The sequence below is a fragment of the Python bivittatus genome, unplaced genomic scaffold (assembly GCF_059951505.1).
Source record: "Python bivittatus isolate LINGU-HERP-01145 unplaced genomic scaffold, Pbiv_v1 ctg000350_np1212, whole genome shotgun sequence".
NCBI classification, from domain to species: Eukaryota; Metazoa; Chordata; class Lepidosauria; order Squamata; family Pythonidae; genus Python; species Python bivittatus.
The window spans coordinates 30,698,759-30,711,608 of NW_028277074.1; the positions used below are offsets into that span (position 1 = coordinate 30,698,759).

General features: G+C 36.6%; 1 protein-coding gene across 2 annotated transcripts in view; it reads right to left on the reverse strand.

Moving 5' to 3' along the window:
- Positions 1 to 12,850, reverse strand: part of POLA1 (DNA polymerase alpha 1, catalytic subunit) — a 226,880-nt gene that overhangs the window by 145,628 nt on the left and 68,402 nt on the right. For both annotated transcript variants that reach the window (XM_007421223.4, XM_088144812.1), the window contains exons 29-31: positions 2,731 to 2,936; positions 1,352 to 1,484; positions 70 to 201 (exon numbers count right to left, since the gene is read on the reverse strand). In XM_007421223.4, the coding sequence (XP_007421285.2) occupies positions 70 to 201; positions 1,352 to 1,484; positions 2,731 to 2,936 (471 nt within the window). The remainder of the gene's footprint in view (positions 1 to 69; positions 202 to 1,351; positions 1,485 to 2,730; positions 2,937 to 12,850) is intronic.

Consider the following 12,850-nt stretch of genomic DNA (forward strand, 5'->3'; position numbering starts at 1 on the left):
TACTGATTTGGTTTGTTTTTGTTTCTAAGTGGGAAAAAGATACCTTAAAAAAGCATGAATGTTTTTTACCTGACAGATAATATATGACACTGTATCCCCAGCTTTCAGCTTTCTACCCTCCTGAGAATTCATCCACAAGGCGACGTGCACATGAGGCAGGCTTTTTTTGTCCGGGTAATCTTGGGGATCTTTTGTCAATGACTATAGGTCAAAGAAATACAGTATGTTACTGAATTACACATGCTATACACAATATTACAACATTAAGTGATCTTTTAAAAAGTACTGTCATAATCACTATTCCTTTCTGACTGCCACTCTAGGAAATGTTCTTAAGTGAACCACAGAACGATTCAAGTAGTTACCATGAAGCCAAGGGAGAGTTTTGTATTGTGATTTTATTTTGTTCGCTGCTCCAAGTTCCTTTTGGTAGCTGCACAACAATAAACAATTGTTGAATTAATTTTGGAATATTTACAGGTTGTCTTTGGAGGAATAAAATCTCCAAAGAAACCAGAGGAATTGAACATTCTCCAAGCGTAAGGTGAAGACCTCACATCCACTCAACTTGCTTTGTCTCCAACATGTTTGGGATTCCTAACCATGACATAGTGGACAATCACTCTAAACATAAATTTAGATGTGCTTATGTACACAACTTACAAGGGGAGGGGACCTTTATTGTTCTACTATGGCCAGTAGCAATGACAGCTTGAAAAAAAAAAAGCAGGATTCTCTCTTCAGTAAAATCTTTATCCTTACCCTTGTCCTGTCTACCATCATGATTTATTCTTTTGCTCTACCCTTCTGCTGCAAGAGTAATTTAAAATCAGAGTAAGTGGAGAAGAAAATCATGATTTTCAAAATGAAGTGACATTTTACTTATCCCTTCCACTTTCTAGAAAAACATGGTCTTTCATTTAAACAATGAACACATCCAGGACATATCCTGGGCATATCAAGAAATATATTAATGTCAGTGTTCCTAAATATGAGTTTATATGAAGCAACAATACACAGGCTGAGAAAGATAGATTAAGGGAGACAATTTTAGAGATCATATAATAAATCTAATAATAAAGAAGAAAGCAGGATTTGTCTGGACTACCCAAAATTCTAAATAGATTTAATTCTGGGTAGTCCAGACAAATCCTGCTTTATTATTTCCCCTCCAACACACAATTCTTCCATGCTCACGTTAGAATTATAAAGTATTTGTAGAAAGTATCTGAACTATGTGCCTTTACTATGAAGATAGCTTCTCTCAACACAAGAAATGGACACCACTGGAGAGTCCCATGGATATGTTCAGACTAATTCATCTATAACATCAACAAACAATATTAATCACCTTATTGATTTCATATTGTTTTATTGGAATAAGGTTATTTGTGACATTTTCTCCAATTTCAATTAATCTCCTTTGGATGTTTTCTACAATTACATCTCGAGATTGGTCAGAAAGAATCTGGCCAATAATATAGCTGTAAAAAAACACATAAGATATGACACATAAGAGAATATACCTTTAAGAAATTCACAGCATATTCATAAATCTCATTAAGTTGCTCAGAAAATACAGAAGAAATATCTGTAAGTGGAAATCAAAATCTCACCACAAAGGTTACTAGTTGCCACCAATATTTTTAATTAAGACCATGGAGTGCAGGCTAATAGCCAATACTTATGCTGGTCACACTTCTTCTAAAATTAATGTTATAACTGATTGTATTAATTATTAGTTCTATCAATTTAATTCTCATTAAATATTTGCCAGCTATAAATGCAAATTTATTGAAATATACCAGAAAATATTTGTGTCCATTTTTTAATTATTCAATGAATAAAGAAAACTAATTAACCTCATCTAACTTAGAAAAAAAATTAAATTATGGATATGCAAATCAGTAAGGCGGTACATTTTATTCTGTTCCTGTCCATCTCATTAAAAAAAATCATAGCCCTTTACATTCTCACCTTCCTCTAATACTTTAAGCTTTTACACATAGCTTCCCCAATGAAAACTTGCAGTGAAATTCTTGATTTTTTTTTAATTGAAGCTTTTCTTAATTCCTTACCCAATTCAGTAGCTTTGGCCACAGGAAATATTTGACAGTACTGCTATTTCAAGAAGGCGAGCACATTTATGAGTAAGAAGAATCAGCATGTTCAGTCAAGCCCCACCTTCCCTGCCTAACTCTTTCTTCTGGCCACACTCATCTCACCGGCTCCATTCCACTGCCTCTTCTTCTGCTGCTACTGCACAAAAATCCAACTCTTCTGTTTAAATTATTGAGAGTCACTCTCAGTTCAGACTTTTCCCAGCCTTTTTGCTGTCTCTAGCACAACTACTCATTTTGGGGCATAACTTTCAGAAACAAATGGCTTTTTATGTGGATTTTTTTTTTTTTTGGATTTGAGAAATTGGTATTAGGACGTTCCAGTCAATGGCAACATCTCCCCTATAATAGAGGCCAATTGGCTGATATTTGCCAAATGGCTTTCATAAAGATTTATTGAAGAGGTTTTTGCTTTTTTTTTTGTTTTTTACATTCTTGAATAGAAACGCTATGAAGATGTGAACTAAAATTAGGAACTTGCATATCAGCTAAATGGTTATAGTGCACTTAGAAACACAGATTAACATAGCAATATTTAAAATATTATATATATAAAATATGCTGTTAAATCTTGCAGGGGAAGAGTAGAATACATAAAAGAGCTACTTACTTTCCAGTCTCTTTTGCAAGATCACACCAATCTCTTCTCACTGTGTCCAAACCTTTAAGTTCTTGCTTGGTAATGTATTTCCCATTGCCTGCTGGTTCCACAACCAAAGCAGCATATTTCTTCTTTTTTAACAGTAAAAGGGACTTAAAAACTCCATCAATATCTATCTCCAATAACTTGTACAGTTTATTTACTTCACTTTTAATCTGCAAAAATATCACCAATTAATTTTTTAAAAATACTCTTGCTAAGAGAATAATGTTTAAATATCTCTGAGCTAAAAGTTAGCAAGCAGAAAAAAATGCTACATATGCAGACATGGTCCACCCGCACTCCAGGAATATATTAAAGGCACAGTGAAGGCCAGAACAGTGATGGCTGATGTACCTACAAATTTCTGGAAGAATAAAATCTGATCTTAAAAACAAGGGAGGGACATTAAAAAAAATGATAGAATTTGAAATGCTTATACAGAATCAAGACCACCTGTTAGGCTATCTATATAAACTTCTACTTAGATATGATATGGATACATAACAAATAAAAAAATGCATGATAAATTAGGTGCAAAACTTCAAAGAAACAGTCCCAATGCAACAATGGAAAGAACTGTGAAACAGATCTATACAATTTACTCCAGGCTATGGTTTGAAAGAACTGATATAAAATGTTTTACTGATAGTATACAACTGCATCGATAACAGCCAAAACAGATAAATCATATGGTAATAAATGCTGGAAATGCCATGAGAGAGAAGGAACATTCTACCATATGTGGTGGACATGCAAAAAACCTCCAAAAGTATTAGAAAGACTTACACCACCATTCAGAGAATCTTAGGGATCAAATTTGAAATGAAACCATTTTTTTTAAACTAGGTATAATTCCAGTATTTTTATTGGAAAAAATATTAAATTTAACAAATAAATTATTAAATTAATACCATAATTTATTAAGATACAGGTAGTCCTCATTTACCGACTGCCTCGTTTAGCGACTGTTCAGTTATGACAGTGATGAAAAAATAACTTTGTAACTGATCCTTGCATTTACGACCTTTGCAAGTCTGTAATGCAAAGGAAAGCTGAAGTAAGGTCATAAGCACAGTCACGGTTTCACTTAGCAACCAGGTTGCTGTCATTCCCAACTATGGTTGCTAAATGAGGTCTACCTGTACATGCTTACAGCTGCAAGGACAAACTTTGCACAATACTGGGAAAAAAAAAAACCAGTACTGACTATATCAGACTGGGAATTTAAACTTGGAGAATATGCAGCAATGGTGAAACTAATAATATAACACATAACAGAAACTTAAGTAAATTTAAGCAGGAATGGTTTCCATATATATTATATATTACCCAGCAAGGTAAATACAAACACTTAGAGTATGGTTTCTAAAGTTTACACCAATAGGTTCTGCAAATTATGTGGAGTACAAAGAAGGGGAAGTCAGAAATTAAATATTTATCAATATTATTTTTAAGAGTGTTTCGCTTTGCTTTTCTTTTTGATATTTTTCTTTTTAACATTTATAAATAATAATATAGTGACGATTTTGGCATTAAGTTCAAAAATTTACACTTCTTTTTTATATTATGAAAACAACTCACTGTACTTTGCTTGACATGGTTTATCCTTTACTAATGTTAAATTGACCATTAATTGTATAACTTCAGTAATTATCTGTCCATTTATAAATATATTTTTTTAAATACGTATTTGTTTTAAATAAAAATAAAAATATTGGAAAAAAGTGGGCTTTCGTGGATCTACACTTTTGTTTGCTAGTATTTAGCCACTGATAAAAAATCCTTTTTTGATAGGATTTAATTTCTCCAGCTTTTTCTGCATTATGACAGGTTTTATATTGTTAACTGCCTTGGTTATCTTAAGTAGAAATTTGTTTTATGAACAATTACATAACATAACAATGTTGAAATAGCACAAGAAGAAATGTATTGAAACAAAAAGAAAGGAAATTGTGGAGTCCTTGGGGTTCTCTGAGCTTGTTTGTTTTCTTGCAAACATTTTGTTGCCTGGCTAGGTAACATTATCTTATTCTAGGCACCCCAATTGTCTTTTCCACATTATATACAAGCCTGAAAAACGCACTGATAATACCTGGATAGCAGCAAAAGCAGAATTATTTCCTTGCTTTCCCAAAGGCAAGACAGGTTGCTTATTTGTAACCCCGGCTCTGGAACAGCCATCTGCGTATTCAGAAATATGAATGACATGCCTGCACAATGCCTCGCTCAGGGTTTTGGAAGAAGTATACTTTTATTGTGCTTATCCTGCCTTCCCTTCATTTTTCAAAAATCACAGAAGCTAGGAGAATCTGTAATATCTACAAGCATAGATGTAGAATGGATAGGCAGCTCAATGCACATATGACCACTTAAAAAGCCACCATTACAGGTAAGCAACCTTCCTTCTTCATTGTCTCTGTGTATCACACATACGGATGACTAGCAACTTCACCTGATGGAAGTGGGAGGTACCAACTAAAAGAGCATCATTGACAAAGCTAAAATGAATCAGCTCTGCAATGAACATCCAAGGGGTACTGTTTTACAAATGTAGATGGCTGGGATCCTAAACAAATCTTCCAGAGGAACACTGATTCAGGAGCAAGCTTGTTCACCAGATGTTACTGCTCACAAGGCATTGAAAGAGTGCCTTGAAAGAGACTAACACTCCTTTCTAAGACTCAGAAAAACAAAGACATACTGGGAAAGCTGCCAAGGTTTTGTCTATTCAAAGAATGCAAGGAACATTCTAATGGAGATCTTTGGATTGGAAAAAAAAATAGATAGAACAAGCACTGGATTAAATTGAAACTAAGATATCATTTTTGGAAGAAAAGATAGATTTGACCAAAGAACAAACATGGAACTCTAGGTACAGTATAGCATCAGCCCACAGGGAACATAAATCTGCAATAATGACTAAAAATATAATTTTTTAAAATCCCCAAATAAATGTCAATGTTAGCCATAAGTTCAATCAGCTTTTCTGTTAATTAGTTGGGTATAACTAACAAGCTCAGCATGGAAATAGTGGAGGAACTGGACGAAACTGATTGAACTAAGGAAACAGTGCAAAACTTGCTGCAACTATAGACTCTGAGCATCTGGATTTGAATCAAACTTCAAGATCTGGGCCCACAAAAAACAAAATCAGAAATACTACTTCATCATGTGTAGATTGTCTACTCCAGTTGAAATACATATCCATTCTGTAGTGTTATGAGGTTTTGTCCCAAGGAAGGAATCAATCCTGAGGAACTGGAGGAGGCACACTGACCACAGTAATCTAACCCACCATACAGTAATGACTCATAAATGATGCAGCAGTTGAAAGTTCAAAGATTCTGGGTGACTCTGCTTAATGGTGAAATCAATATGAAGGTATAGAGGAGACCTTGATTGCAATGGTACAGAAACATATCACCTTGTGTTGACTGGCTCTGCTACAAAATGAGGAGCAGCATGTGTCCCAAAAGGTTCACTGAAGGCTAATTCCAACTTTCATACAAGTGATATGCAACTCTTAGACAAAGCCATCATTCATGAGACATTCTGGATATACTGAGACTATCTGTCAGCGTGTTGTCTTCCCAGACTAGGAAGACTTCAAGTAGAAATTCAATACTGCAGGAAATTCAATACTCCCAAATCCTCATATATACAATTACTGTAGTGTTGTCAGAGGCCACCGGAACCAGATAGTTGCACAGGAGAGGATCAAAAACATGCAGAGTGTCTATCACAAGAAGTGTGTGAATACTGATATGACAACTGTGCTCATCAATATTCCAAAATCTATTTACCATGAGACCAGTACAACATACTCTTAATCCAAAATAGGTGCATCAGTAGTTACATTTCTGGAAAAAGTGGATGAGCGCTATAGCTTTTTGCTGGATGTTGCTATCCATCCACCAGGCAAACATACGCTGAGCCAGAGGTGGGAATTAGAAGATGGACTGACTGGGAATGTTGTACTTGTTTGAAAACCACTATGAAACTGCTTTGTAACTGTAGTTGTAGCCAATAGGCCCAATATTTATTGGATACATGCAAGATACTAGTCATATTGTGACTGGTGGTTGAAAATATAAAATGTCAACTCAATAGCTCAATCTTTCAACATAACGGTTACCAAAAACTCAGAGCTCAGGAAAAACTCCAGCACTTGGGATGGCAAAAAATTGGACTTTTTGCAGCTGTTACAGAGGCCTAAGTGTTAATAAAGCAGAGCAGATATCAACTATAACGCTGGAAATGAGAGTGAATGATGAGCCAATCATCCAAATAGGGGCTTATATGAATTCCATGATGAGCAATATCTGTTGCCATACATGTGGTGAATGAATAGGCAGTTGGTAGTTATACTGAACAGAAGGATGAGAAAATGAAAATTCTGAAACCTATTGGTAAATTTCGGAGACTTGTGTCACAGATAAATGGTAAAGAAAAAATAAGCATTACTTGGTTCAAAGGAAACAACCATTCTTTTCTTCACAACAGAGGCAGTATATTTAGAAAGGCACCATAGAGAATTTGGTAACTGTTATAAATTACTTAGCTCCTCTATGCCTAACAATTTATAAGAGAACCTGTCCTGCATTCTGATAGAAAATATGTTCTAATCACCCCCTTGCAGAGAAGGTCTACAACTTTGGATTTCAGAACCAGGGAAGAATGCAGTTGGTCGACTTGCATACTGGAGGGCTTCTATGGAATTGTAATATTTACCCAATCAAGATGCTACAAGCCCAACCATCTCCTATAAGCAATCCATCAAGAGTTGGGGAGAATATGTAATGTCACAACCCAGGAAAAATTATTCCAAACCGCACAAAGAACATCTGTTTAGTAGTGATCATGATGTGAGGCATTAAGAATCAAAAGATTCTTGGGACAGATGTGTCTCCTGCTTCTCCCAACAACTCTGTAAAGTTTTTACTGCAGAACCAATGACTTAAGTTCCTTAGTGAGAGACAAAGCATCTTGGATATCATGTTCCTAGGGCAGATAGCCCAAATTCTCTTGAGAAAAAGAGTTTGCTTTGATGGCTGAGAACACCAGTGGCATAGGTAAATGTGATACAGAAGATGGTTCAGCCGTTGCTCTAGGGAACTTCAGAGGTGAAGAGGATTAGGGCTGGTTCTCTTATCCTTATTCTTGGGTTCGGCCTCCTCCGTGGCAGATGCTGAACATGTGCACTGATACTTATTCAATCACAACTGCAAGAGGAAACGCATGTGGCAAGGGGTCCTCAGAACCAAGAATAGCAGTTTATAGAATAATTATACTGGCTTTAATGAACAGATTGGAATTTTCTCAAACAAGTCTCTGTACATGTACATCATTCATACTTATGACATGGGCCAGGAAGAAAACTGAAAGGATTTGAATGAAGAGACAGCTCTCAATGATAAGAGTTGTCTGAAAAAACTTATGAGACATGCAAAGTTTGTGAAGGTCCAGAATGAACCAGCACAAGTATTTATGGGAGTACCTTGGTATACCCATGTAACACCACTACTATGCAAACTACACTGGTTACCAAAGGGCTTCTGGGTGCAATTCAAGGAGATGGTGATCACCTATAAAGCTCTTCTTGGCATAGGGCCTAGATATCTGCAGGATTATCTGTCTCCAGTTATGTCTGCTCATCCAACAAGTTCTGTCACAGTTGGCATGCTCTGAGTCCCAACAATTAAGTAGTGTCATCTCATGGCACCCAGGATGCATGCCATAATTTGTCATTGCACCTGCTGTATGGAATAAGATTCCATCCCAAAATCCAGATGACCCTGATCTTGCTGGTCTTTATAATAGCCTTGAAGACCTGGTTCTTCACTCAGGCACTGGGCTAGGATGTTACATGAGCCTTTTAAAAAAATATTTTGAACCTGAATTGCCTCTGGCATGATGTGTTTTAAATTAATTTTGTGGTATTTTTTTTTAAATGCTCTGGTAATCTCCCAGAGTTGTATGATGGCCATACAAATTGAAATAATAAATAAAATTTGCCTCTCATACTTTCCTGGATGCTGTTAATGTCAGACACATAATATTTCAAATTGCTTATTCTAAGAGATAGATCTGAAAGAACTTCACTACTCTCGCCTAAAATATTACTTTTTTCTCTCTAAGCATTCTCTTCATGTAGTCAGATATATTTTGGGAGCAGACTTTTGCTTGCAAGTCAGTAATGTGGATAATGCTTCCTCCAGCAAGGTTGCTTTTTGTTTTGGTATTAGAAGCATTTTTAAATCATCCTTTATTCTTTGGAATATAAGTAGACTATAAGGAAGTAATTTCTTCTGAACTTCCATGCTATAAATTGAAATACCTGCATAAAATAGTGAATACTTAGTCCCAAGAGTACAAATGCCTTTTGGCTACAAGAAGAAGACAAGCAGGATTAAAAACAAAACAAAACACCAAACAACATAATTTTGTCTATTGTTACAGAATGTTGGCCATCCCCCCAGAAAAAAGAACCATATCTGCAACTGAGAGCAGTCAACACTGATCTGTATTTGCAGCAGAAGGCATACCTACAGGCAATTGTGTGCTGCTTCATGTATGGGTGAAATGATGGTTTTATTGTTGTTTTTATTGGTTTTGTTGTGAGCTGCCTAGGATTATTGTACACAGGTGGTCCTCGCTTAAAACTGTTCGTTTAACAATGGTTCAAAGTTACAATGGCCTCGGAAAGGGTGCTTTACAGCCATAAAGCACTTCCAGCTGTCATAAAATGTCACACCGCCCCCCCTGCAGTCACATGGCCACATTTTGGGCGCTTGGCAACTAGCTCACATTTATGACTGGTTACCAAGTGCCCTCAAATCATGCGATCGTCATTTGCAATATTCTCTGCCAGCTTCCCCAGAAAATCAATGGGGAAGCCAGCAGGGAAGGCTGCAAGTGGAAGAGATGCAGGGGAGCTGAAATCCTTCTGGGGGCTGCAGGAACAGAGCTGAAATCTTCAGGATTTGAGCTCCAATCCTGCAGCCTACCAAAGGATTTCCCCTCCATGCATGGAGGGGAAGGGAAACCCTTCGGTGGGCTGCAGGAGCATTTCAGAGCGAAAGGGCGATTTCAGCTCCATGTGGAATCCTTGCCGGAAGGATTTCAGCTCTGCACTGTCCGGCAAGCAGCCCTTTCACTCTCAAAGAGCTACCTGCCAGGATGATTTCAGCTCCACACAGAGCTGAAATCCTTCAGAAGGCAGCTCTTTTGCTCTGTCCGCTTAATGACCCTGAAGATTGCTTAACAACCGCAACCAGGAGTGCCAGCATTGCAGTCGTTGAGCAAAGCAGTCACATGGGCATCTTGCTTAACAACCACTTTGCTTAACGATCAAGATTCCGGTCCCAATTGTGGTCATTAAGTGAGGACTACCTGTATAAGGTAGGCAGCCATGTAAGTGTTAGAAATGAATAAATAAATAAACTCTATTGCTTATTAGTCAAAAAGACTCATCTAAATATGGGCTGGCCTTTCTATAAGCCCTTTCCTTTAGACTGCACAAGTTTTCTTCCCTATATAGGGGGAAGACTCATTAAAGAAAAGAACAAGATGCTCTTCCAAAGTTGTCTCTTTACTTCCTTTTGCCTTTTTCTATCATCCTGTATGATACACTATATAAAGGCAAAAAGAGAAAGGAAGGAGCAGGTAGAGCAGATCCCCAATCAAAGTAAAAATATTTATTATACAGTTGTAAAAGTATGTCTCTAAGAGACTGACATCCCATTTTTTCTTGGGGAAAAAACCTCCAAAATTGATTATACCCTAGACATGATAGAATTACCTGAACCTCCAGCTGACACTTGATTATTTTAAAGAGAGATCTTGATGTAGTAATGATGCAATATTTTCAAGTTGTGTGTAAACTAGAAGATACTATTTTTCAATCATTTCTTGATGTAAAGATTGTTTAGCATCAGGTGGAAAAGTTTTGATTTGCCCCCTTGCAGGGGGAAAATGAAGAGAAATAAGAGATTGCAAAAGTCTTCCATAAAGGGATCTTCACAAAGATTATTTGAATATGCATGCTTTGCAGATATATTGCCAGGGAAAAGTCGGATTATTTAGCTTAAGCTACCTTTAAATACATTTGCTAACAGGAAGGAGAAAATATTTATCAAAAGAGGCAGTTCCACTGGCAATGGCATGCTCTAGCAATTCCACAGAGATTCATTACTTAGTTCATTTACAGTTGAAGACTAAACGAATACAACACAATCACATAAAACCAAAATAAAATGTTAATCCAATAAAAGATGAACAATTAATGAAATGAATGAATGGTGTCCAGATAGGAATAACTCAACCAATAAACATTCTAGTGCTAAACCCAGAGCCCTCTTACAGTAATTATAATCACATAAAAGTTGACAATCTCCCTAGATTTTCTGGAAACTGATTCCCAACAAGAGGAAGATGTTTATCTCTGGCCTACCTAAGCAATTAGTGAGCAAAAGTATTTGTAATTGAAAATAATTAACCAATCTGGACACAAAGAGCAGAACAGCAAAAAATGTGATACTGTCTCAATTTTCGCTAGCCAACAAGGGCACAGGCAATTTTGGGATTGATTAAACCTTCCCTCTAGAACAATGGATGACAAACACTAGATGTAACCAATGAGAATGCTCTCTTATGCAAGATCAAGAGGTTGTTATTAAAGTAACTAGCTAATGGAAAAGGTCTGCCACAGCAGCTGCTGCTACAATAGTGCTAGTTTTACTTCTCTTTCTCTTAGGTCCAGGTCAAAGATTCACTGTTGTGTCTTTAGACTGGCTCTCCAAACCCTGTGTCATCAAGAATTGGGATTTGAAAGTACAATAATGTTTTTATTCCAGAAAAAAAAAAACTGGGAACTGGGCCAAAGATCCCTCCGTAATGATTTATTATAGCCAGTACTTTAATCTCATACAAGCCTTGCCTAGAGAGTTATCCTAGAAATTCATCTAACCTAGTTATTTCAAAAACCTTGTCTTTCAAGGGATGGCTTGGGAATTCAGCCCTTTCCATACCAGTACCATATGGACTGGCAGCACCTCTCTAGTATTTTAAACAAAGTTTTTTCCTAATTCATTTCACAATCTATGAATCCTGGATATTTGCAACATCATAAGTTGCAGTGCTACTCACTGGCAATTTAGCAGCACATCTCAACTACAGAGTGCTATAGCAAATACAGGGTTAAAACTGATATTCCTTCTTAACCTGAGAAGTAGCCTCTTGTCCCTACCTGGGACATGTCAGGCTGCTGCTGGACAAGAGATGCTCCAAACAAACAAACAAATTAATAAATAATTTGAGGGCCACTTTGGCACAGTGGTTAAGGTGCTGGCCTAGAAACCAGGAGACTGTGAACTCTAGGCCTCCCTTAAGCATGAAAGCAGACTGCTGCTGGGAAGACAAGAGGTGCTTCAAATAAATAAATAAACAAACAAACAAATATATTCTCAAGAACTTGAAAGCCAGCTGGGTGATTTTGGGCCAGTCACTCTCTCTCAGCCCAACCCACCTCACAAGGTTGTTGTTGTGGGGAAAACAGGAAGCAGGAGTATTAAATATGCTTCCTGCCTTAAGTTTTTTATACACACACAGGTGCGTGCGCATATATATACACACATACATATATAGAAATAAATAAATAAATAAATAAATAAATAAATAAATGGATAAAAATATCGTCATCCTACCATTTTTCAATAAGCAGTGGAGTTCAGTGAAAGCAAGTAGGCCATTCACCTACTATATAAACAAACTGTGAGGCTCCATCACAAATTTAAGGAATGTTCCACTCAGGAATTACAAGATATATAAAATGTTTTCAAAATGAAGCGAGAAAACAGAACACAAACTTATTCTAGGCAGAAGTGACTGATCATATTATCTAGACCAAAGCCCTATGTTTTCCTGCTCCTGGAGTACCCTCAAACTCACATCGCCAAAATTTAGTGACAAATCACCAATTCTCAGTGAAATAATTTCTTTTAAACCTTAATACTAAAACAGGAATATAAATCTACCAGCAGATATAATATATCCTCCTCATCCCTATGCAAAACACCTGAAAGACATC